The sequence below is a fragment of the Chelonia mydas genome, chromosome 4 (genome assembly GCF_015237465.2).
Source record: "Chelonia mydas isolate rCheMyd1 chromosome 4, rCheMyd1.pri.v2, whole genome shotgun sequence".
NCBI classification, from domain to species: Eukaryota; Metazoa; Chordata; order Testudines; family Cheloniidae; genus Chelonia; species Chelonia mydas.
In genome coordinates, this window is record NC_057852.1 from 61,877,822 (window position 1) to 61,901,711 (window position 23,890).

Genomic DNA, 23,890 nt, shown 5'->3' on the forward strand with positions numbered 1-23,890 from the left:
GCCCTACTCCTGAGTAATGCAGCCATCCCAAACACATGTCCTTAAGCTCTTTAAATCCGGTCAGGCCCTTATGCATTCTGTTTCTCATCTCTCTCTATTTCTCTCATGCACACGCATGCTGGCATTAATAATGTATTCTGTGGGGAGGACCGAAGCAAGAGAAACTACTCTTGTTAAATATTTACCATTCATGAGCTCAAGAAGCCAATCAGTAGAAGGGCCTATTATTAAGACAAGTCAAGCAATCAGGTAACCCCAGCTACCCAGAACAGTAACCAAAAATACCAGCAGGTTGCAGCCATTGCTGCCTACCTTTAGCTGTTTACATCGCAGCAGCATTTGAAACCCATTGCAAAAGGTTTCGCTGCGGCTGCTGCCCCCCTCCCCCACTCCGCACAGCACAGCTCTCCCCCCCCCCGCCACCGCCGCGCTTCGCTTCGCTTCCCACTGTCTCCCCCTCGGGGGCTCGAGCCGAGCAGCATCCTCGAGGCATCCGAATTCCCTCCTCTGCCTGTGACTGGAAGCCAGCCCTGGGCCGCGCTGCGGATTGGCTGTCGGGAGGTGGCAGTCAGCGCGCAGCGGGGGTGGCGGTGGCTAGCGCTCCGGCTCTCCTCGAGCTCTGCGGCAGCGGCGGCCACGGTCCCCGAGCGCAGCCGGGGAGGGGGCGTCAGCGAGCGGAGGGGAGCGAGTGGCGGCGCAATGGTGAGCGCGGCGGCGGAGGGTGCGGATGCGGCAGGGGGCACTTTCCTCAGGGTGGCCCTGTCCCGCGGCGCCTGCTCAGACTACGGCCCTTGTTATAGCCCGGGGTGGGGAGGGAGGCTGAACCAAGAGATGGGCTGGGCGCGGGGCAGCGGCGGTGGAGGGGAGGGCAGGGGGCTGACGGGGAGGGCAGGCCAGGGTGATGGCGTCTGGGGTGGGGGGAGGAGATGCCCGTGGGGTGCTGCGCTGGGGGAGGCGGCTGGGGCTGGCGCCCCGCTGTGGGGGCGATGCTCGGTAGGGGATTTTCTCCCCCGCGGGATGATCGGCCCCAGGACGCACCAGGGGATGCGGGGCGGGGGAGGGGGGGCTGGTCTCTTTCCCCCGGCCCGCCCGCAGCAAATGACTGCGCCCTCGCACTGCTCCTATGAGCAACCCCCCCCCCCCCCCCCAGGTCTCTACTGTCCCCTGCTCTCCCCCCCGCCTTCGCTGCTGGCATCCCAGTGACTGACCCTCCCTCTCCCCCCCCCCCCCCTCCCCCGCTCCGTGTCCGCAGTACGGATTCGTCAATCACGCCCTGGAGCTGCTGGTGATCCGGAATTACGGCCCGGAGGTTTGGGAGGACATCAAGTAAGTGCCGCTCCCGGCGCGCTGCGAGAGACCCCGGCTCGCTCGCTCTGTCCCGGAGCCGCCTCTCCTCGGGGCAAGATGCGCCCCCCGCCCCCGCTGTTCGCCCCGCTCCGCCCCTGGCCTGCCCCTCATCGGGTCCCCCCGGGGGCCCCGCGGCAGCAGGAATCTCTCCCCGTGCGGATCGTGGCTCCCTTCCCCCGTCCGGATCCCCCCGCCCGGGCACTCTCAGCGGCAGCCGCGGCTGGTTCCCACGCTCCTGAGCAGGGCGGGAGGGAGCGGAGGCAGCCGCAGCAGCCCGGGGGACACGGGTCAGGGCCGCGGGGCGAGAGGCAGCTCCCGGCTCGCTGGCGCTTCCTGGGCAGCATCGCTCAGGTTCGTGGGAAGGAAGGAGCGAGGTCGGTTCCACAGACCCAGCAGCCTCCGGAATGGGCCGATCCGAGCTCAGTTGCTCGTGGGAATGTTGCAAACGCGCCAGCAGCCTCCAGCGCTGATCCCAGGCTGAGCTCCCGGGTGAGAGTCCAGGGGCTCCAGCGCATCCCCGCTCGCAGCCCGATCCCTCCTTTCACACAGCGCGGCTGCTGAGCTAGGCTACGTGCAGTGAAGGACACGATATATGTACAGTACAAGGAGAAAGTGTTTGTTTTTGTTCTTTTCAAAATTTAGCAATTTGTTTGTAAACAAAGTGTTAAGTGTTTTCAGCCACCACCGTGTACTGTACAGTTAACATGGTCCTTAAGGCAGCATTACATTTTTCAATGTCAGTCCACAAAAGTGTGCAGCAGGAATTGCATAAACCAAGCACCTGATATGTATGTTCAAGTCAGGGTGTACATGCAAACTTCTCTGATCATGCTCACCCAATAGTACACAAGTTTTGCACACACCCTTCTTGCCTGCACACTTTTGCATCTGGACTTATGGATATTGCAGACACAACCTGTTAATTATACAGAGTTGTATACTTCTGCCTGTAGCTATGAGCAGTCTTCAGAAAGTAACCACTTGCTCTGACATGGTTAGCACAGCATTTTCAAATTCATTCAGGGTAAGCTTCATTTTAGCTCAGCTGGGGCTTGACTCATTCTCCCTCCATTGGTTTCAATGGAATTGCCCCAGGGATGAAATTGACCTCTGCTGCTCATGGATCCTGCATGTGGTCCCATTTTGACTCTTGGATAAGGTAATAGACATTGTGTATGTAGAGGGTTCGGACACCACATGGGAAGACTCCACTAACATTCTGGTGTCTGATCACTATTTGGTAGACACAACAATTAAATCTCTTGCAAATTCCTGAAGGAATCCAAGTGGAATTTGTAGTTTATACCTTCTTAATTAAACACAAAATACTATATAAAACTGACATTAACAGATTATTTTCACACTGAACTTGAAATAAGAAAAACATTTATACAATAAGAAATAGTGTATAAAATGGCTAGCATTTTCCTGTATATTAATATTATCAAAGATAATATTATAGCTTTCTTGAGCCCAACTCATTCTGTTTGATCCTCCAGGGAAGCCTAAATTTAGTTTGAGTGACATTCGTTTGTTTCCAAGGAAATAATTATTATGTCAAAATACTGAATGATGATTTCACTGCTGGATTGGACAGAAGTATGGCTTGGGTTGTGAGGAACCCAAGTCTGTTTAACTCGAATGTTAACTGTTAAACTCTGTTTAACACAAATACAGTTACTTTGATACTTAACCAAAATCATAGGAAAAACAGGTAAAATGCATGACATTCTGCATTCATAAATGCATGATATAGTTTTAAGTTTGCCCTGTAAGACATTTCTTCTTTAACTCTGGGCTTAGTGATAATGCTGGATCTTAGAAAAGCAGATGAAAACCAGAATTTAATACATGGGCACAATGTGTTATTTTGCATGAGGAGTAGGATTTTTTAGGTTTACCTCAGTTACTTGGGGGAATGGTTCTTTCAACTGGCACTCTAATTTCCTTAGTGTTATTTTAATTTTTGTATGTGAAGAGTCATTAAGTAGTAAATGGAAAGGATTTGTGTTCATCTCAGAGCATGCAGAACATTGTTTTCGTTAGAATCATCAAGATCAAATGTGCCATTGAATGGAGCTTTGCCTGTAGAAATGGAAGAGAAAATGATTCATGAGTTTTTGATGCTGTTGTAAGAGTGACATTTTGCTGACACCATTATCATCAAAACATTGACACAATTACAATTACACTCCTGGCCTTCAAATAGCTCTTCAACATTTCTTTGCAACCACCATCAGCCTCATAATTTGGGTTACTGAAAAAGGAGACGTGCAAATGACGCACAGTAGAACTCTCAGGAAGATTAGCTCTGTAGTTTTGTATCCACCTATAAAACAGAAGACACTCAAAACATAGCATACTTTTTTACAGAACAAGGGATTCTACAAAGAGAAACTAAACTAAACTTATAAAGCAACTGAAGTAGGTTTTGGTGAGATCTGACAGATTACAAATTGATATTACTGTGGAAATCTGGCTTGATTTTTAATAAAGAACTGGAATTACAAAATAATAATATTAATAATAATAAAAAACAATTTCAGAGAAACACTGGAACCTTGCTTTACTGAACTAACATGACAGGTCCCAAATAAAAAGATCAGAGGTTGAATGCAGAAAAAAGATGAAAAGTCTGAAATCTGTCTGATAGAATGTAATCCCAAATTATAGAGCTTCCATCGGCTTCCCCACCTTAGTATTTATGGGAGCTAATTCTACTTCTGTTTTATAAATGTTCTCTTCCTGGTATTCATAAAATTCAGAATCTGGGTTTTTTCAGTATTTTCCTGGAACGGGTCATGCCACTTTCCCTGTACGGACTCAGCTGAGTATGTTGAGATAGGAGAGTAATGTCCACATGGGGGAAAGTCTTCATGAAGTCGATGACAATTGGTGCAGCAGATTGTCCTTAAAATAAAGTAAGCATGTTCCTAGATAATATTTTCCTTTGCTCACTAAAAGTTACATGGTCTCTGTCATGTTTGCCATTTTAGTCCACTTTTTCAATTAATTTCTTCTGAAGAAGTTGACTCTGTATATGGAACAAATGATTCACTGTATGCAGACCAACGTTGTATTATTCTGCATACAGGGGTTTTCATGCTAAATAAACTGATATTTAGGGCTCTAGTTCTAGTTCTTTTTTATATTTAGAGGCTTTTGGTGTTTTTCTCCCCTTCTCAGAAGAAGAATAGATTTCAGACTCCTTATTTTTGTCATTGTTACATGCAGAAGACCATTTCAGATCTGGTGTGGCCATTTATACCTTTCTCTAGTTACCCGCTGCTAGAAACAAATGAGCTCATCGGGATTTACCCCTTTGCTGTCATGGGGTAATCTTCACATTCGGGTATGTGTTTTCAGCTTGGTATACAGGAATTTGTACTATGACTTCCATCATGTTGATGAGAATTGCTACTTATTGCACTGAATATTTAACCCATGATGTCTATAGACGGTGCCATCCTGTTGTTTTTGACAGTCTTTCATATGTTTCTTGTGTGCACTGCAACTCTAACTGCCAAACAGACAACCACCAATGCTTATGAGCTCTTTATTGTCCTTTATTTTACATTAAAGAGAGTTTAACGTCAACACATTAAACATATTAAAAAGATAGGCACATGCACATATTAAAAAGACAATTCCAGTAGGGAATATGTAAATTATTGTCCATCCTGAGCTTCCACCACTGTGGTTAGGCTTTGAGCTGGATTATCTTTAAACAAATCAAAGGTGCCTCTGTGGCCTCCTGTATCTGGGTTTTGCTCAGGCTTGACCCAATCTGTGATATTTTCAGTGAGTGAGATTTCCAAAAAAATATGAGTGAGATTTTAAATGTCTTATTAAAACACACAGCAAAACTTTTCATCACAACAACAAGATCCGTTAGAGTCTCCTTTAAAATTAATGCAGAATAAGTGTTCCTCTTCCCAAATAGCAGGTCTTGAAATACCTGGCTCTGTGAAATTAAGCGAAGTGTATTGCCTGGAGGTGAAGGAAGTTATTCAAATGAAATCTCTGTCTTCTTTCTGTTTCTGTGCTAAAGACTATTGTAAAACAAGGTTACACGACCTGGTGAGTATAGAAAAAGTAGACCAGAGGTAGAAGCCTGGCCTGATTGCAAAAGGCTGCTGCTAAACATCTGGTGATACTGTACTAGACCCCCTAGAAAAGAAAATCTAAGAACAAGCGTGTGTCACAATATGTACATAGTATGTGGTGGTGTGTTACTGTGATCCCAGGAACCACAGTTCCCTCCCAGCTCCCCACCTTGATCCGGGGAGTAGGGGTAGTAATTTGCTTCCCCAGTGCTCAGCATTTGCAATGGAGCCAAGGCTCCAGCCATTCCCTGCCCCTCTTTGCCCACCTGTTGTGTGGTGGGGAAATAAATGGATGCAAGGGCTCTGCTTGCCCAGACTCAGGGTTTGCGTTGCCTGCTAATTAGTGGTTCTTCCTCATTTAATAGTCCTTTGTATGGTAGTCCCAAATTACAACTAGCCCCAAATTAAGACTTAAACCAATCAGCTCCTCTCCAGAAATGTTTAAAAACTTCCCAGTGTGAAATGATGTCATCTTACCTGAGGTGTTTTGTGGTGATGTTACCATTCTGCCATTGTCCCATGAGAAAGCCACTGTCTCACATTTTCAGTGCTGTCTCTCAGCCAACTTCTAAAGCCACCATACCACCCAATAGCTAATATTTTTGCCTGAAATTCCATCATAAAAACTGCTATATTATTATTTAACTGGAGTTTGAATTGAAAATTAGATGGACGGTTGCACCAAATTGCAGATTCCACCAAAAGGGGTCTAATCTGATGGCAGTCAGAATCGAGAATTCTTAGTAACATTGATAGGAGTCCTATGCACACAGCAGCAAAGAAGAAAAGAAAAACGTTTGAAGTGAATTTTTTATTAATATTAGCAGTAATAGTAGCACCTAGGATCCCTAGTTATGGCCCAGGACTCCATTGTGCTAGGTGCTGTACAAACCCAGAACAAAAATCAGTCCCACCCCAAATCGCTTAGTGAGCATTTGAACTATAGATTGATCTTGCAAGTTTTCTCTCTGTTCACTGGAGGGGCTTCAGAGGATCTGTGCTGTCACTGGAGCCCTCAAGAAATTTCATTCCTCCTAGGGTGTGAATACTAGTGAAAAGTGCACTGTACCTGGCTACCACTGATGGATTGTGTGGAGATAGGAGTAGGTTGGCGATAGGGCACCCTCATGTCACAACAGTCAGTGCTCACAATTGATATGATGATTATCTCAACAACAAACAGTTGTGAACACTTCAGAGAAATGACTTCAGGTAAGGAATAAGCTGCAAAACTCAACAATTTTTTTATATATACCAATGCATAAGCAGTAAAGAGTAAGGCAAAATGCAGTATTTATTACACACACAAAGCTATGCTACACGGACATTATTAAGGTTGCAAAGTCAAGAAGTCAAAAGTTAGGAAATGCCAGTGTTAAGGTTAATTTTTGTCCTAAATTGTCCTAGATGGACACAAATCAGACGTCAAAACTTATAACATTAAAAAACTAGTTAGAGAACACTTCAATCTCTTTGGTCACTCGATTACAAACCTAAAAGTGGCAATTCTTCAACAAAAAATTTCAAAAACAGACTCCAATGAGAGACTGCTGAATTGGAATTAATTTACAAACTGGATACAATTAACTTAGGCTTGAATAAAGACTGGGAGTGGATGGGTCTTTACACAAAGTAAAACTATTTCCCCATGTTTATTTGCCGACTCCCCCCCCCCCCACTGTTCCTCACACGTTCTTGTCAACTGCTGGAAATGGCCCACCTTGATTATCAGTACAAAAGGTTCCCCTCCCCACCCCACTGCTCTCCTGTTGGTAATAGCTCACTTTACCTGATCACTCTTGTTACAGTGTGTATGGTAACACCCATTGTTTCATGTTCTCTGTGTATATAAATCTCCCCACTGTATTTTCCACTGCATGCATCCGATGAAGTGAGCTGCAGCTCACAAAAGCTTATGCTCAAATACATTTGTTAGTCTCTAAGGTGCCACAAGTACTCCTTTTCTTTTTTTGTGGATACAGATTAACATGGCTGCTACTCTGAAACCTATATTAACTGAGTGCCTCACAAACGTTAATTAATTTATTTTCACAAAACCCTTGGGAAGTGAGGGAGTTTTATTACCTCCATTTTACAGATAGGGAGTTGAGACAGAGATTGAAGTCTGAAGTTTCCGCTAATTTTGGGTGCCAAATTTGAGACCCCGTAGGATCAGATTTTTCAGTGTACTTAACATTATATGTTTCAGAGTAGCAGCCGTGTTAGTCTGTATTCGCAAAAAGAAAAGGAGTACTTGTGGCAGCATCCGATGAAGTGAGCTGTAGCTCACGAAAGCTTATGCTCAAATAAATTGGTTAGTCTCTAAGGTGCCACAAGTACTCCTTAACATTATATGGATTTTTATATGCTCAAACTCAGCTCCCATTGACTTCCATTACAGCTATGAGTGTTCAGCACTTATGCAAATCATATCCCAGTGTCTCAAATTGGGCATCCGGAGCCCGCCTGTGGTTGAAGCCTCGAGTCCCGCCAGTCCCCTGCTAGGCCATGGCATTTTTATAGCATGTTGGGGGCTTTTGAAAGAAAAAGGTTAAGAACCCCTGCTCCAGTGGATTCATACTCTTCTACCCATTCTCCCTCAGGTTGGACCTCTTTTGCCTCATCCCTTCCAACTTGTTCCTGTTCCAGGCCTGTGTCTACCCCACTCTGGCTCCTTGTCACATCCGATTTTTACCTAGATTGCGCTACTTAGGCTTCTGATCCTATTCCCTGTCTCCTTGCACAGCAAGTCCTAGTCTCACGCCCTGTGGGCCACACCCCTTGCATTCCCATCACCCACCAACTGCTTTTCCCCAATTTCCTTGCCAACACAATCCCCGTTTCCCCCCACTTCCAGATCCTCATCCAGTCTACCCCGTCCTTTCCTCTGGTTCCTAGATTCTTATAAAGAGAAGTGTCAGAGTGCCATAACTATTGAGGAACATTTTCAAAGGCACAACTGGCAGTTAGGTACCTGTCATAAATATAAAGCGAAGGGTAAATGCCTTTAAAATCCGTCCTGGCCAGAGGAAAAACCCTTTCACCTGTAAAGGGTTAAGAAGCTAGGATAACCTCGCTGGCACCTGACCACAATGACCAATGAGGAGACAAGATACTTTCAAAGCTGGAGGGGGGAGAAACAAAGGGTCTGGGTCTGTCTTGTGATGCTTTTGCCAGGGACAGAACAGGAATGGAGTCTTAGAACTTAGTAAGTAATCTAGCTAGGTATGCGTTAGATTCTGTTTGTTTAAATGGCTGAGAAAATAAGCTGTGCTGAATGGAATGGATATTCCTGTCTTTGTGTCTTTTTGTAACTTAAGGTTTTGCCTAGAGGGATTCTCTATGTTTTGAATCTAATTACACTGTAAGGTATTTACCATCCTGATTTTACAGAGGTGATTCTTTTTTACGTTTTCTTCTATTAAAATTCTTCTTTTAAGAAACTGAATGCTTTTTTCATTGTTCTTAAGATGCAAGGGTTTGAGTCTGTGGTCACCTATGCAAATTGGTGAGGATTTTTATCAAACCTTCCCCAGAAAAAAAGGGGTAAGATGTGGGAGGATTTTGGGGGGAAAGATGTTTCCAAAAGAACTCTTTCCTAATAATAATAATACCGGTGTTAGATGTTTGGTGGTGGCAGCGAAAGTCCAAGGGCAAAGGGTAAAATAGTTTGTACCTTGGGGAAGTTTTAACCTAAGCTGGTAAAAGTAAGCTTAGGAGGTTTTCATGCAGGTCCCCACATCTGTACCCTAGAGTTCAGAGTGGGAAGGAACCTTGACAGTACCTAAGTCCCATTAAAAGTTAGGCATTGAAACTCAATGGGAGTTAGGTGCCTAACTTCCACTTCTGCTTTTGAAAATGTCCTCCATTGCCTTAGGCACTTTTCAAAACCAGAGAATCTGATCTGTTTTCTGTTTGAAGTTGGTGTAGCACAGAGTTGTACAAAATAATTGTTGCAACTTCTAACAAACTTTCTACTTAACAATATTTTATTGTAATTTTTGTTATTAAATGAGGCACCTATTGGATTTCTGAAAGTCACATCATTTCATGAGAATTTCTAGTGTGGTAAAAAGTGCTTTGTTTTTATGCTCCAATAAGCAGAACAAATCATAAAAGAATTCTGCAGTGTTTGAGATGTGACAACCTACAAAATGAATATACTGATCTGGCTTTTTATCGGTGTGGGTGTTCATTTCAGACTATCAATTTATTGACCACAGGTGTATCTGCTAAGCTTTGTGAAAAAAAAACCCCAAACTTTTCTGTGTTGGTAAATCCTGTGAGAATCAAACCCCAGCCCAACGTTGGGTGGGGGGAGGGGAAGCTGTTTAGTTTAAAGACTTAGGGTATGAGCCTGCACTTTGCTTTCAGTTTGTTTTTTTAACAACCTCGGAAATTGCACACAAAAAGGGTGTTAAAATAAACAACATTTTTAAGGTTTCAAAGTCAAGGATTCAAAAGTCAGGAAATGTCAGAATTAAGGTTGCCTGTCGGTCTGATTGGCGGAAGTGCTGAGCATTCAGAGCTGCAACTGAAGTCAACAGGAGCTGGGCTTTGAACATATAAAGTGCTACATAATGCCAAGTACTCTGAAAAATCAGGTCCTAGACATCTCAAATCGGACATGCAAAATTAGTGGAAACTTTTGACCTTAATCTCTTTATGCTTGAGTTCACTATTTGTAAAATGAGGATAGTACTACCTACTGCCTTTCTTAAGTGCGGTGTTGTGATGATAAATTCGTTAATGTTTGTGAAGCACTTCTATATTATAGTGGTGACCTCATAGAAAGGCCCATGAGGAAATTACTAAGTCTTTATTCAGAGCAGTGTTTGAATACTGTGAAAAAAGTAAGGCCTGAACCACACATTGAACAATGTGGGAAAACAAAATATCGAATAGCTACTCAGTAATTGAGCACCATCAGTCCTGTGCACTGAATGAACCAGGGGCCCTTTGGAAAAAATAGTATGTGATCATGTAATTAAAGACAGTGTCATAATGCATATGCCGAATTGCACAGGTAACCTTAATTCTAGTATTTCCTAACTTTTTAGTTTTTGCCTTTGCAACCTTATTAATAATCTTATAACATAGGCTTTTATATATATATATTGTTTCAACAAGGTAGAAGGGTGTGTGTGTGTCTCTCTCTCTATATATATATACACACACACACCCCCCTTCTGCCTTGTTGAAACCACACTGCGTATAGGTCTGAGTGCAGTATGAGCATCAAGATGGCTCAGGGAGACTTGAAGGAATGTGCTTTGGAGGAGACCTTACTGATGCTCCAGAGAACAGAATGTGTTCTCCTTTAGTGCATGCTTGCAGCCAAAGCTCATCATGCTTGTCAGTGTTTGAAATTAGCCATTTTGTGGCAGTATGGCAAACTGGTAAATGTTCCCTTGTAGATGCCTCTTGTCCCCTAGAATCTAAGACTTAATTTAAAAAACTTGTCTTCAAGAGTGAAGAAAACCTTTAAAAATGAACCAGATGTAGAACAATGCAATGATGTTTGCCTGAGGCTGCAAGAAGTAATCTGGAAAGAAAGCTGTAACAAAGTCATGAACAGCCCCAGTTCATTTACAGAGGGTCATCCACTCTGAAGCCTAATGACAACAGTTTATATCATTACATTGTTAACAGTTTCACTGCTGATTAAAGCCCATAAGAAGAGATGAACAGTCATATTAACTAGACTATAAACCCTTTGGGGCAGGGACCATCCTTTTACAATATGTTTTTATAATGCTTAGCACTATGTAATAATAAATAATAATAAATAAATCAATAAATATGAAGCTCTGCACAATCTGCTGTGAGTGGCATCTCATTTAGGAGTTATGAGTGGGTGGAGCTTGGCAGAGTCCCACCACTAATTTTTTGAGTCCGGGCTAATGTCTTATCTTGTCTTCTACTTGGTGTTCTGTTACACTCTACGGAAGAGGTTCTCTACTTCCAGTCTCGTATGTTCATACACCCATGTAGCTAAAGGAAGAATATTTGCTTCTAGAACATAAGTACAGTCATACTGGGTCAGACCAATGGTCCATCTAACTCAGTATCCTGTCTCTGCCAGTCCCAGCTTCTGGCATTTGGAGGCTTTGGGACACCCAGAGCATGGGGTTGCGTTCCTGACCATCTTGGCTAATAACCATTGATCGACCTATCCTTCATGAACTTATCTAATTCTTTCTGGAACCCATTTATACTTTTGGCCTTCACAACATCTCCTAGTAATGAGTTCCACAGGTTGACTGTGGGTTGTATGAAGAGGTACTTTCTTGTGTTTGTTTTCAAACCTGCTGTCTATAAATTTGATTTGGTGACCCCTGGTTCTTGTGTTATGAGAAGGGGTAAATAACACGCCCTTATTCACTTTCTCCACACCAGTCCTGACTATATAGGTCTCCACCATCATATCCCCCCTTAGTTGTCTTTTTTTAAGCTGAACAGTCCCAGTATTTTTTAATTTCTCTTCTTATGGAAGGTGTTCCACACCCCTCATCATTCTGGCTCTCATGCGCTGTACCTTTTCCAATTCCAATACATCTTTTTTGAGTTGGGGCCACCAGAACTGCACACAGTAGTCAAGATTTGTAAATAGCTTTGTAAAGATCAAAGGCACTGCATACGTACAGTGTTAATTATTCTTAATTGTCTGCTATCAGTGCACATTGATGAAAGAATAAACTCTTTCTCTATAGATTAGGCTTAAAGTCCATATTTATTTTGGAATAATATAGGACCTAATTAAAAAAACAAAATATGTCCAGGCTTAATATAATTAATATAGTTAACTGCAGTGGTCTGCAAAAAGTTGTGGAAAATTGATTTTTCATGGCACCCTTACAATTGTATGGGTTTCCATAGTGCAGAAGGCAGACATAGTAATTATTCAGTCAGGCATGATCATAATGGTTTTGGAAAAGCCATAAGTGTGTAAAAAAGATGATACTGAATTGACTTCATTTGTGTTTGAAAGGATGAAATCTTCATTACTGAAAGGCCAATAGAGGAATCCATTTTTTCCCATTATCCCTTTTAACATTTAATGAGTTATCTTTCAAATAGTGGTTTAAGTGGCACTAATGGATAGCCAGTTAAATTCATAAATGAAACTCTTTCATTCATATTATTCCAAAGATTAATTAACAACAACCTGAATGTTAAGAGTAAACTGATTCTTTTCATATAACAAACCCGTAACATTAAGGAGTTGACTCTCCATCGAAGGAAACTCCATTAGGGGAATCTTGTGGAGGGCAGATCTGATTTTTAACTGGCACTTCCTGTTCATTTCTGCTAAAAAAAAGAAATGATGGCATAATATGAGCCAGAGATTTTTGCATCATCTCGCTCCATCTCCTGGGTTTCATTGTGTAGGGGGATATTTTAGCCTACAGTTTGTGCAGTGCTTTGAGATCTATTGGGATAAAAAGTGCTAGAAATACATCATTATTACAAATGAAATGCTTACGAAAGCCTTTCCTTTCAGTCAACTTGTGTAAAGGAAGTAAAATTATATGGGCTTTGTATTCTTTATCATATGTTTAGTATTTGGCGTAGTAATATGCAGCTTGTAAATTTGTTACAGTTGACTGTATCTCCTAGGATTATCTTGTTTTGAAAGTCTACATTAAACATTCTCATCTCCAGTCCATAGACCTGGGAAGCAACTCTGAGTTCTGAAATCTATAAATACACCTATTTACTTTACGCAGAAAGTCAGCTTTCTGGACAGATTCCCATTTTATTTCATCTTGTGGCTCATGGTAATTTATGTTTTTTTCCCAACTGAATATTTAAAATCTCTTCAGACCATCTAGAATACACACAGGTCTTTTGGTTTTTTCGGTAGATCAATACTTTTGATATGTCTTAACAATGTGCCCCAGTGAACCATCTGAAAGGAAGATGATTAGTGTAAAAAAGATACAGATAATCTGTGAGGTAATACATCAGTCAGTAATTGTATCATTTAAATGTTAAAGAATGCATTTGGTATGAAGCAAAGGTCCTGATGCCACTTATGCTAGTTTTAGTTTTACACTTGTGTAATTCCATTGACTTTACTGCAGTTACTTGTTACTCACTCTTGATTTACTCCATTGTCAGTGAAATCAGAATTATGCCCAATGTCTAAGGGCATTATTACATCATTAAGGTTATTTTGTCTAGTGTAGTCAGTCCGATGAGCATTTTTTCCATTCTTGGAAATTACTTCACAGCATCCATGGAAAACCAGGAATAGTGAAGCACAATGGTGGCAAAAATCCCAATAGAAACAATACCTACTGTGCAAAAACTTCTAGGAGTGATTTTGGAAATGTTGTTCTATGTGAGGTGTTTAAGGTGATATACACAGTGTATGCTCTCAGGACCACAGTCTAGATAGGAAGAGATACAGTTGTGTTTTCAGTTTACGAGATGATCTGTAAAGGGGAGATCAGAGGCTTCCAAACAATAAAATTGTTCAAGGTTGTATAGTACATGTCATGTCGCAGAAAAGCCTGCACAGCTTCAGAAAATAAAATATTTATTTCTAGCAGATTTGTACCACCATTTTTCCTAAATATATTGATAACATTTTATAATTATTTAGCTGAAAGCAAAATATAAGTAACTATTCTCTAAATAATTTTTTGATCAAAGAAAGGTTTTATTTTTATTTTCAGCTTCATGATAGGACACAATTGGATGGCAAGTACAGAAATCAAATGATAAAAGGGTATCCGACAGAAGCAACTGTTTACTTAACTATAATTTATTCTAATTACCTTTGAATTCAGCAGACCCACAGCAAAAAATACATTAAAAGTCCACCTTGTATATGAAATACCAAATATGTAAGAGACACATATATAAGAAACAATATAGGTTGAGATCTTGGCAGACTAAGCTACTTCTAAGGTCTTTCATGGATGGCAAACTGTTCCTTTCCTCCAGCCAAAAGAAAGCAAATAATACCTTTATGTTTTCAGGATCCTAAAGCTTCATGCTAATAGCAAGTCTCTTGCCATGCGTGCTAATTAAGATCTCTGTACTAAGCAAAAATGAATTTGTTCTAGGTCATGTCTCATTGTGCTTTGCAGTGTAAACCTATTATGCTCTACAAGTGAAATAAAAATACATGAAATCAGTAATTTAATTTTTTTTAAAAATTCAAAGTGGAAATTCTCATTTTTTAAAGACAGTTTTTGTCCAAATGTTAAGTCTTCATCCATCTTTGTAAATTATTAACATTGACAGTGAATCTAATAATGGGAATATGTTTTCAAACAGAAAACTGCCCTCACAATGGGACACATTTTCAAAGGACCCATGTTGCAGGTTCAGGGGCACCTGGAGACATTAGTTTTTCTGTGCTGCTAGAAAGGCATGAAAGACCCTTAATATCCTTCTCTCTTTCCCTCTAGATCAATTTGAGGCAGGGCTCATTTAGGGCTTGATACTGCATCATTCTAATCACTGGAATCTTTTCCATTGACTTGAATGGGATCACAGTCAAGCCTTATATGAGTCCTCTGCCAGCTCTGTTATCTTCTACAGCATAGTAGGCAAGTTATTTTTTCTCCCTATTGCATACGGGGCTGACCTTTCCCTGTTCAGATTGTCCTGGATGATTTATGGGGAAGGGGGCAAGGGGTTGGTGGGAAAGGCACTAATGAACCTCAGAAGACCATAAGTCTGAGTCTCTGTTTCACCACAATTTGTCTAGCCTTTTACCCGAGTGAAAAATTAGTGTAAAGTAGGTATAAACTGCTGGGTATCTGATCTGGTAACATTTTGTAATGGTGTAAATTGTTATCCAAGTTCAGAGCAATAATAAATGAGGCCTATCTTGGGGGTCAGTTTGGGCAAGAAGTGAGAGCGTCTGTCTACTGTAGTTTTTGAAGTTTAGTACGTTCCCCTAGTTAGGAATGAAGTACACCCTTCTTTTGTTTTTAGAAATGTAAAGGTGACATAAATCGTAAATCATGTTGCTGTTCTTTTTCTGTTTGGCTTGGAAGCTGTTTTCAAAGAAAAGCACAATATAAAAGTTAAAAGTTTGCTACTATAATGCCGCTAACTTGCTAAGAAATCAACCACAGCTGCACTTGTGAGTTCGCCAGATATTGTTGCTACTGGCTGGTTTCCAGCCAGTCTCTTAAGAAATCACCACGTTTACCACTGCTAATACCTCTGTGGTCAGATCCTACAATTTGCGTAAAATTTCCAAGTTATCACTGTTATACTAACTATTGTTCACAATTAGAGCTGGTCAAAAATGGGGATAAATATTTCAGCAAAATTATTGAAGGAAAGTGCTGCCCATTTTTAATTAAATGTTGAATATTCCGAATTTTCTATCCAGCTCTTCCCATGATCTTTGCACAGAACTTCTGTAGAGGTCAATTGAAAGCTCATGGGTGGAACTAGGGTACCAAATAGAACCTTAAACGGTTTTGAATTTCCTAGCTGACTATACAACATTCTATGAAGGTGGTCTGACGTGAACATGTCCTTTAACAGAATCATTTTAAGATTATGCTATTTGACTGCTTAGTTTGAAATCAAATTATTATTGATTATTCCATAGCACCTAGTGGCTTCAGCTGGGATCAGGGCCCCATTGTACTAGGCACTGGACAAACATAGTGAAAGACAGTCCCTGGCCTGAATAGCATGCAATCTGAATAGACAAGATAGACAAAGAGTAAGGTAGTGGTTCCCAACCTATTTACAATCATGGGCCGCATATGCAGAGCTCTCTATGTGTTATGTGGGTCACATCCACACAATGTATATATACCACCTGTATGGCCCTGAGGATGTCACATGGGATGCAGCTGTGTGCCGATTGGGCCACAAGCGGGCTGCAGATTGAGAACCACTGGGATAAGAGGAGAACCAGAGACACAGAAAGAGGTAAAGTGACTTGCATAAGGTCAGACAGCAGGTCAGTGGCAAAGGTGGAAATAGAATCCAGGCCTCCAGGCTCCTCATCCAGAGGTTTGTACAGTACATCATATTGCCCTAGATCATATTGCCTGACTTCAAGTATTATGTACACTGGTTTCCAAACAATATAGTAAATTTTCTCAATGTTACACTTAAATAAGGTATGACTTTTCAATTGGTAATATTAAAAATGTGGGTGATCTGGTAGCTCAGGGGACTGGTAATTGGATGAGGAGGGTGTGGACTTTCGGTAATGGTTTGTGCTGTTCAATTTTGTTACCATCTTGTTGCTGTTCACTGGTCCATGTGCATATGCTAGTGGTTTCATCCCAATCCTAGTGGACTGAGGTTCATGTGAAAATTGGCATTGCTTGTACTGTACTTGTTATGGTGGTAGATCCATTAATCTACCCACTTTTACAATAATTCAATTAGTATTGTTTAAAAACAGGTTGACGTACTTAGAGGTGAAGGAAAGCTGTAATACTGAGGTCATGCTGTAAAGTGTATTGCATAGTTTTGATTAGTAAAGGGTAAGCTTAAAGTATGCAGTATGTAAATATTGAAATAGTAGCCAAATATGTTGCAGCATCATTGAAACTAGTACCCTCAAGCAAATTTATTATTAGATAGCCTACATTGCTATGAATTTGCCAGGCAAAAAGGCCTCCACAAATATACAAGCAGCACCATTACACTGAGTTTGCCATTTGAAAATAGTTAGTAATTCTAGCAGCATTTTCTCGTGACATGTACAGGGAATATCCCTTATACTAATAAAACATTTCAAAACAGGAATAACTATTAAGCGTTCACACTGTATAATCACTACAAAGAGTAGCTGTAGAATCACCAAAGGAGTCTGGCTATATTATGAAGGGTTTCCAGGGCTTGATCCAATGCCCATTGAAGCCAGTGGAAAGATTCTCACTGACTTCAATGGACTCTGAATTAGGCTCACAGCGATCAAGAGTTCAATCCTCCTCAAGTGAATAAGGGCTTTTAAGAATGGCCTTAAGAAAAGTTGCCAATGTTTTACCACAGGTCAGGTGTTATAATGATTCATCATGTGAGTTGCTCCAGGCAAAGAGCCCAGCCCTGCAAGGTGCTCTGCCTCTTGCAGGGGCAGGTCTTATATTTGGCAGACAAGAATTCTCAGGGAGAAATGGTGGTGTGAAAAATTTCCAGCAAACTAGTTTGCCCAATTTGGAGTTACCAGAGCCATATATTAAATACTGTCACAGGGTGGCTGGTGCCTTTAAAGGGAGGTGGGCCCACCCTGCCTGTGACATAGCCAACTCCTCTCCCCAAGTGGGGATAATGAGGAAGGCCAGGTGACCCAGTCAAGCCTGTGGTAGATAAGGAAGAGGCCTGGAGAGAAAGAGAAGGTGCTGCAGGTGGGTGTTGACAGATGGTTGCAGACATTGCAGAGTAAGATGGCTCCTGTGGGGCCCTGAGTCAGTGGGGAAGAAAACACCAGTGGGGAAACAGGTCTGTGGAGAAGGCCAAACTTCAAGCAAGAAGTGGTAGGACAGCAGAAAGATAGACCCCTAGAAAGGAGGGGCTTTGCCCAACTTGGGACTGCAGTGAAAGAAAGGGACTTTAAAGAAAGGGATAGTCCCTTAGAGAGGAGAGACTGGGTCCCGTTGAAACTAGGGTGAAGACTGTAGGCAGGCCCTCTCAGAGGTCCAGCTTTTGAGGCCCCTAGACAAAATAAAAATAATAAATGATGACACATGAAAACAAAATAAGGCACCAAAAAAAGAGTGAGATATAATTTGAATATTTTTTTATTTAACAAATGCTTTTCTTGCCTTTTTCTGTGTAAATACACTAATTATTGTGGAAAAATCTAGCTTTTGTGCAAAGTCAGAGTTGATATTAAGCATGGTGAGCCCATTCAAATGCTCTTCTCCATTGTTGAATGGTGGTAGTTCTTTACCTGCTTCAACACGCTGAAGGTGCATTCACCTGAAGCCACTGATGCAGGCAAACCGACAGAAAATACACAATGCAATTGTGACATTAGGAAACACCCCAGAGAGTCCAAGTTTGAGTATTTCTTGAAGCAATTCCTTTGGCTTGCAATCCAATTTAAAGTTTGTGGAATATATTCATTTGAGGAAGATGACGTTGTCACTGAGATCTTTTGAGATTTCTTTGTTGTACTGTTGCTGAAATTGTTCAGCTGCAGAAAGTAGATCTTCATTACTCAGTCTGTTGAACTGCCAAAGAAACCCCAAAAGGGTACAAATTAGTTGCAGTGACTCAAATTGATGTGTAAGACCTGGTTGAGTAGCGTCAATGACGACAAGGAAGACACTGACACTATAATGCTGCTCGGCATCACATTCAGTAGGTAAATTGCGATTGGTGGAGAACTCAGATGAATGCCGGTATTCTGTGCTACTAATTTGGACTCAATCAGGATCGCATCCCACTGTTCACGAATCTGTTGAATGTCATTGATAAGACTTTCAGTGTTATCCCTCTCAACATCAAGTGTAGCATTGCGTGCTTCAATCACCAGATTACTTTGGTGGATCATTGTAAGTAGCTTCATCCACAAAGATGACATCAGAATGCATTCAAATTTGGACATGTGTTTCTGAATAGACTGAAGTTCAGTTCAAGCCTGTGCAGTGAGATTGAAAGATTCAAGCTCATTTAAAGCCTTTCTCACTGAATTCAAATGCTGTGCAACTGGTTAAACACCATCAATCCATGCAGATCATCTAGTTTTGGACATCCCATGCAGTGAAACAGTAAGATATTGCTTCAGAATTTCCCACCTTTGTCCACTGCTACTGAAGGGATTGTATATTTGCTGAACAGTTCCAAAGTAAGTAATTGCCTCTTTGTATGATTCAGCACAGTCAACACCTACAAGGTTTACTGTGTGGTTTCCACATCTGGAGAAGATACAGTTTGAATTATGCTCAAGCAGAACTGCTTGTACACCTTTGTACTTCCCAGCCATATTAGATCCATTGTCATAGACTTGACCAATGCAGACTTGAAAATCTAATTTAAAACCTTCTAGAATTGCTAGTACTCGAGCATCAATTTCTTTTCCAGTTTTTCTCATGAAATTATCAAACAAAATAAACCTTTCTTCAACTGAAAATTTTCAGCTGTCTACAATCTTAACATCTCAAATAACCATAGTAGTTTGTTCCTTGTGAGAATAATCTGGAGTGGCATCAACAATGATTGAAAAATACTTGGCATTTTGAATCTCATCAAGAATTGTTGTTTGTACGAATGATCCACATAGCTCAATAAACTCGTTTTGTATGTGTGTAGAGAGATGATGGACTTGCATGCTGTCATAAATATAAAGGGAAGGGTAAACACCTTTAAAATCCCTCCTGGCCAGAGGAAAAAACCCTTTCACCTGTAAAGGGTTAAGAAGCTAGGATAACCTCGCTGGCACCTGACCAAAATGACCAATGAGGAGACAAGATACTTTCAAAAGCTGGAGGGAGGGAGAAACAAAGAATCTGTCTGTGTGATGCTTTTGCCAGGGACAGAACAGGAATGGAGTCTTAGAACTTAGTAAGTAATCTAGCTAGATATGCGTTAGATTATGATTTCTTTAAATGGCTGAGAAATTAAGCTGTGCTGAATAGAATGGATATTCCTGTCTGTGTGTCTTTTTGTAACTTAAGGTTTAGCCTAGAGGGATTCTCTATGTTTTGAATCTAATTACCCTGATTGCTCTTTCTGCGTAAAATCTACATCTTCCTCTTGCTGTTGATTTCTTGTTTCTTGATTGTACACAGGATCTTCTGCTGCATCTGTTACTGTTGGCACATCTCCTTCTTGACTACTGTCCTCGTGTTCAGATACTGGCATTAAAATATCATCTGTTGCAGTTGCGGAGTTTTCATTATCTGTAGCATTGTTTGTTGGGTAAGGCGTGTTTTCCAGTGGTTTAAGAAATGGAGTTACTGGTTTTGAACTCTTAGCTGCTGCTTCACTCAGTTGTTTTTGCTGTCTCTTGTTTTCACCACTTTCAAATCCCCTCTTCGTAGTGATCTATCTGGTCAATATGTAGCCTATCCACACTTGAAATATTCTGCTGTAAATAAGTAGCTTATCTACACTTGAAATCTTCTACTCTAAACGTGTACACGAGTGCAGTATGGTACACAAATGCTGAAAAGACTTAAAACGAAGGAATACTAATTAAGAACACAAAATGAAACAGTCAGATAAGTTATTATCCTTATCACTGAATCAAAACTCAAGCACGCAAGGTATAATATAACAGGCTGAGCTGAAGACAAAGGGATGACATTTATATAGTAAATACAGACACGGATACAGACAGAGGGATAATGTCCAAAAATTTCAAATGTGTGTCCTCATGAAACTCTCAGTACAAGATTGTCCTCACAAATTTTCACCTTGAATCTGGGCCTATGGACTACAAAAGCCTATGATGATGGCCAAGCTACCAAGCTAGGGCTCAACCAACCAACCAGTCACCTCTTTTAGCTACCATATGAAGATAATAATGAGGAATTCTGACACATAAATAATTCCTTAGTCAAATAGATGTAAAACTATAAAGACACTAAAATGTAACTATTCTCTACCTTTCAACACGCACTCGATCCAGTATCAGCCACTAATAGTGGTTTGTTTATATAATCAGCTGATCTGAGAGGACAAGTTCATCACGGTCTAATCTTGTGCCATCAGAACCGATATATTTTTAGTAATATTTATGAACATTTTTAACTCTTTGATATGACAAAATCTATATCCGTTAACAAAAAAATTGTCTTTTACCAAATCACATCTCTTATTTGCTTAAATGCGCAGCTCTAAGCTTAGAGAGTGTGTCACATTTTGGTCTGGTAGGGATGTGCATAAAAACAAGTTGCAAAACTTATCAAATGCCAAAAAATTAACAAGTGTCTAAATTTGAGGCCCCCTTTGAGCTTGAGGCCCAGGCCAAATGGCCCTCCTGGCTCCCTCCTGATTGGCCCTGGCTGTAGGTTTGAGTTCTATTTTGAAACACAGTGCAGGATTGAATAACTCTGAGCCCAGAAAGCTCTTCTAGCCAATATTGAATAGTGGTGGTGCCATCGCCTTGTCTAATTTCTCTTCACTCCTTTGCAACACCTATCCACAGGGAGAAGTCCCTGTGCTCAGAAGTACGCAGGAATGTGACAGTGTCTGGACCTATATATTCCTCCCTTCATGGTCCAGTAAGGGCACCCACTCTAGGCTCCTGTCTCCTCAGCCATCAACTCGCTTGGGTGGAGACCCGTGTCGCTCTTCTTCCTGAATGGGGCTTTTCCACACTGCACAGTTCTCTACCGACACTGTTAGTTTCCTGGCAAGTCAGACTGCCTAAGCAGGCTAGCGGCTGCATTTTGTATTCTAGGAAACCCACCTCACTTTGTTTGTCCCAGAAGTTCCTTCTTGTCTGGCACATCGTTTGAAATAGTCCTTTGAAGCTCATATTATTTCCCAGGGTTTACACTGTCCACATTATCTCCCTAGAGAAGTTACAGACTATCCCATAATAATACATAAACTTTGTATTTATAATACAGTGGACTCCAAAGCTATTTAATTTAATTCAGTGAGATCTCCCAAAGGTTGCAGGAAATTGCCATATCTGTCACAGGCTCCTTCTACCTCTCCATTTGCTTGAATACACCAGCAACTGTCTGTCTGTAAATGTCTGAGTCCAACTTTCGAAGCCAGGAATTTCAAATATGTAGGAACTACAGGGCAGCCATTTAACATCCCAGAGTGCCTCATTTAGCCTAGTTACTACAGACTTTTGTGGGGAAAGCTTTGGGAATATATTTATGAAGCAAGGAAATATACAATATCCTAAAATATGTGGAGTGTGGTGGTATCAATCCTTATCAGACACAGATACGAAAATTGTTTATAGATGGCTTTTACCACTTTTCCACAGCACAGTGTTCTCCCAGATAACAGTGACATTTGCAATGCATGGAAGAATTCAGTTTTTACCAGCTTGTGTGAGAGTGTAATATTTTTAAGGATGTCTGTTTCGTTTCCAGATGCCTGTGTGTTCTACTTTATGCTTTGACACACAAAGGACTAGAGGGCCTGAGGGAAAGCTTCAGAGTGTGTTGGAGATTTCATTTTCTGCTTCTCAGCTCGGATTAGGAGTCATTGAGACTTGCTATCCTGTGGACTGGCTGATCTGGCCTCACCTAGGGAATGAATGAGGGAACTAGGCAGCTGGCACTATTTTGCAGTGCAAGAGGAAGGTGTTAAATGGACACTGCCAATTTAAACGTGATACTTCTGTCTGCTTTTTAAAAAAGCCTCCTATTTGTTCAAATAACAAATACAACCGACAGATGACAGAGAGAATATATTTTTCATTTTATCACTTTGTTTTGTTTTTTGCATTTGGCAGTCAGTATTCCCTGTTTATGTATGGCTCTTTTTCAGCCCTTATGGGAAAGTCCTGTAGAGCTCAATAGAAAATGATAACATTTCAGCAGTTTAACTGAACCATCTTATGGTATCCCTTCCATATAGAATATCATATAGGATGGTTTTAACCTCAGGTCTTCCACTGACTTATTGCATTGCTCTGAGCAAACCACTCAACCTGTTGTTTGTGTCGTCCACAAAATGGGCATAATAATGTCTATTTATCGCCCATAACAGTTGTGACAAATCAAACATTAATTAAAGTTTGTACATATCCTTGGAAATGTAAAAGCACTGTATACTGTAGCTGTTGCCCTGGGATAGGAAAATAAAGTCGAAGAAGAGCAGAGAAAGGCGAGGATGAAAAAGAGGAAGATGGCTCAAAGACTTCCAGTGAATACTAACTTCAGATTGCCAGAGATTCTTGATGACTAAACAGAGTATAAATTCAGAGTAACTTCTTTGAAGTCAATAGAAATACACAATTTGAGATTAGAATCAGGCTCCACACACTTAAGCACAATATATGTCGTCTAAGATTTTGTCCCCAAGGTTTTCACAGGAGTTGCAGCTGCTTGTTCCTTAATAGATGAATATTTTAAAAATATTATAGTTTGGTTTCTGAACAAGAATACATACTTCTCAGAGTTTTTTCCCCTTTGATAGAAATATTTCTGTTCTCTTATGGCTGTCTAATGCAACTGTAATTTGTGATTGCTTGTTTAATTCCTGTCTCTCATGTAAAGAATTAGCATTTTACATAATTTCATTTTTAAATAGATGAATGCCATTTCAAGGAATTTAGAGTCTAAGATGCAATCAGACATATTTTGTTTTGATGAGAGGACCATCACTTTATGATGTTTGTTAGAGAGATGCATTATTCTATTGCTTGGAAGGTAATTGGAGGATTTTATACAGTAGATCTATACCATGCTTCATTCTTTTTTTCACCTAATGGCCAATGGAAACTAAGAGCACATAAAATAATTGGCTGATAAACAGTAAACTTGTCTCAGCCTTACCAATGGTGGTGCTATTACCCC

At 41.0% G+C, this 23,890-nt stretch overlaps 1 protein-coding gene across 2 annotated transcripts in view; it reads left to right on the forward strand.

Moving 5' to 3' along the window:
* The first annotated feature begins 213 nt into the window (after positions 1-213).
* GUCY1B1 (guanylate cyclase 1 soluble subunit beta 1) overlaps positions 214-23,890 on the forward strand; it is a 64,659-nt gene continuing 40,982 nt past the window's right edge. The window contains exons 1-2 of one of the 2 annotated variants that reach the window (XM_037897454.2): positions 214-702; positions 1,253-1,326. In XM_037897454.2, coding sequence (XP_037753382.1) covers positions 700-702; positions 1,253-1,326 — 77 coding nt within the window. In that variant the 5' untranslated portion in view covers positions 214-699. The remainder of the gene's footprint in view (positions 703-1,252; positions 1,327-23,890) is intronic. The other variant, XM_037897455.2, reaches the window with a different exon arrangement.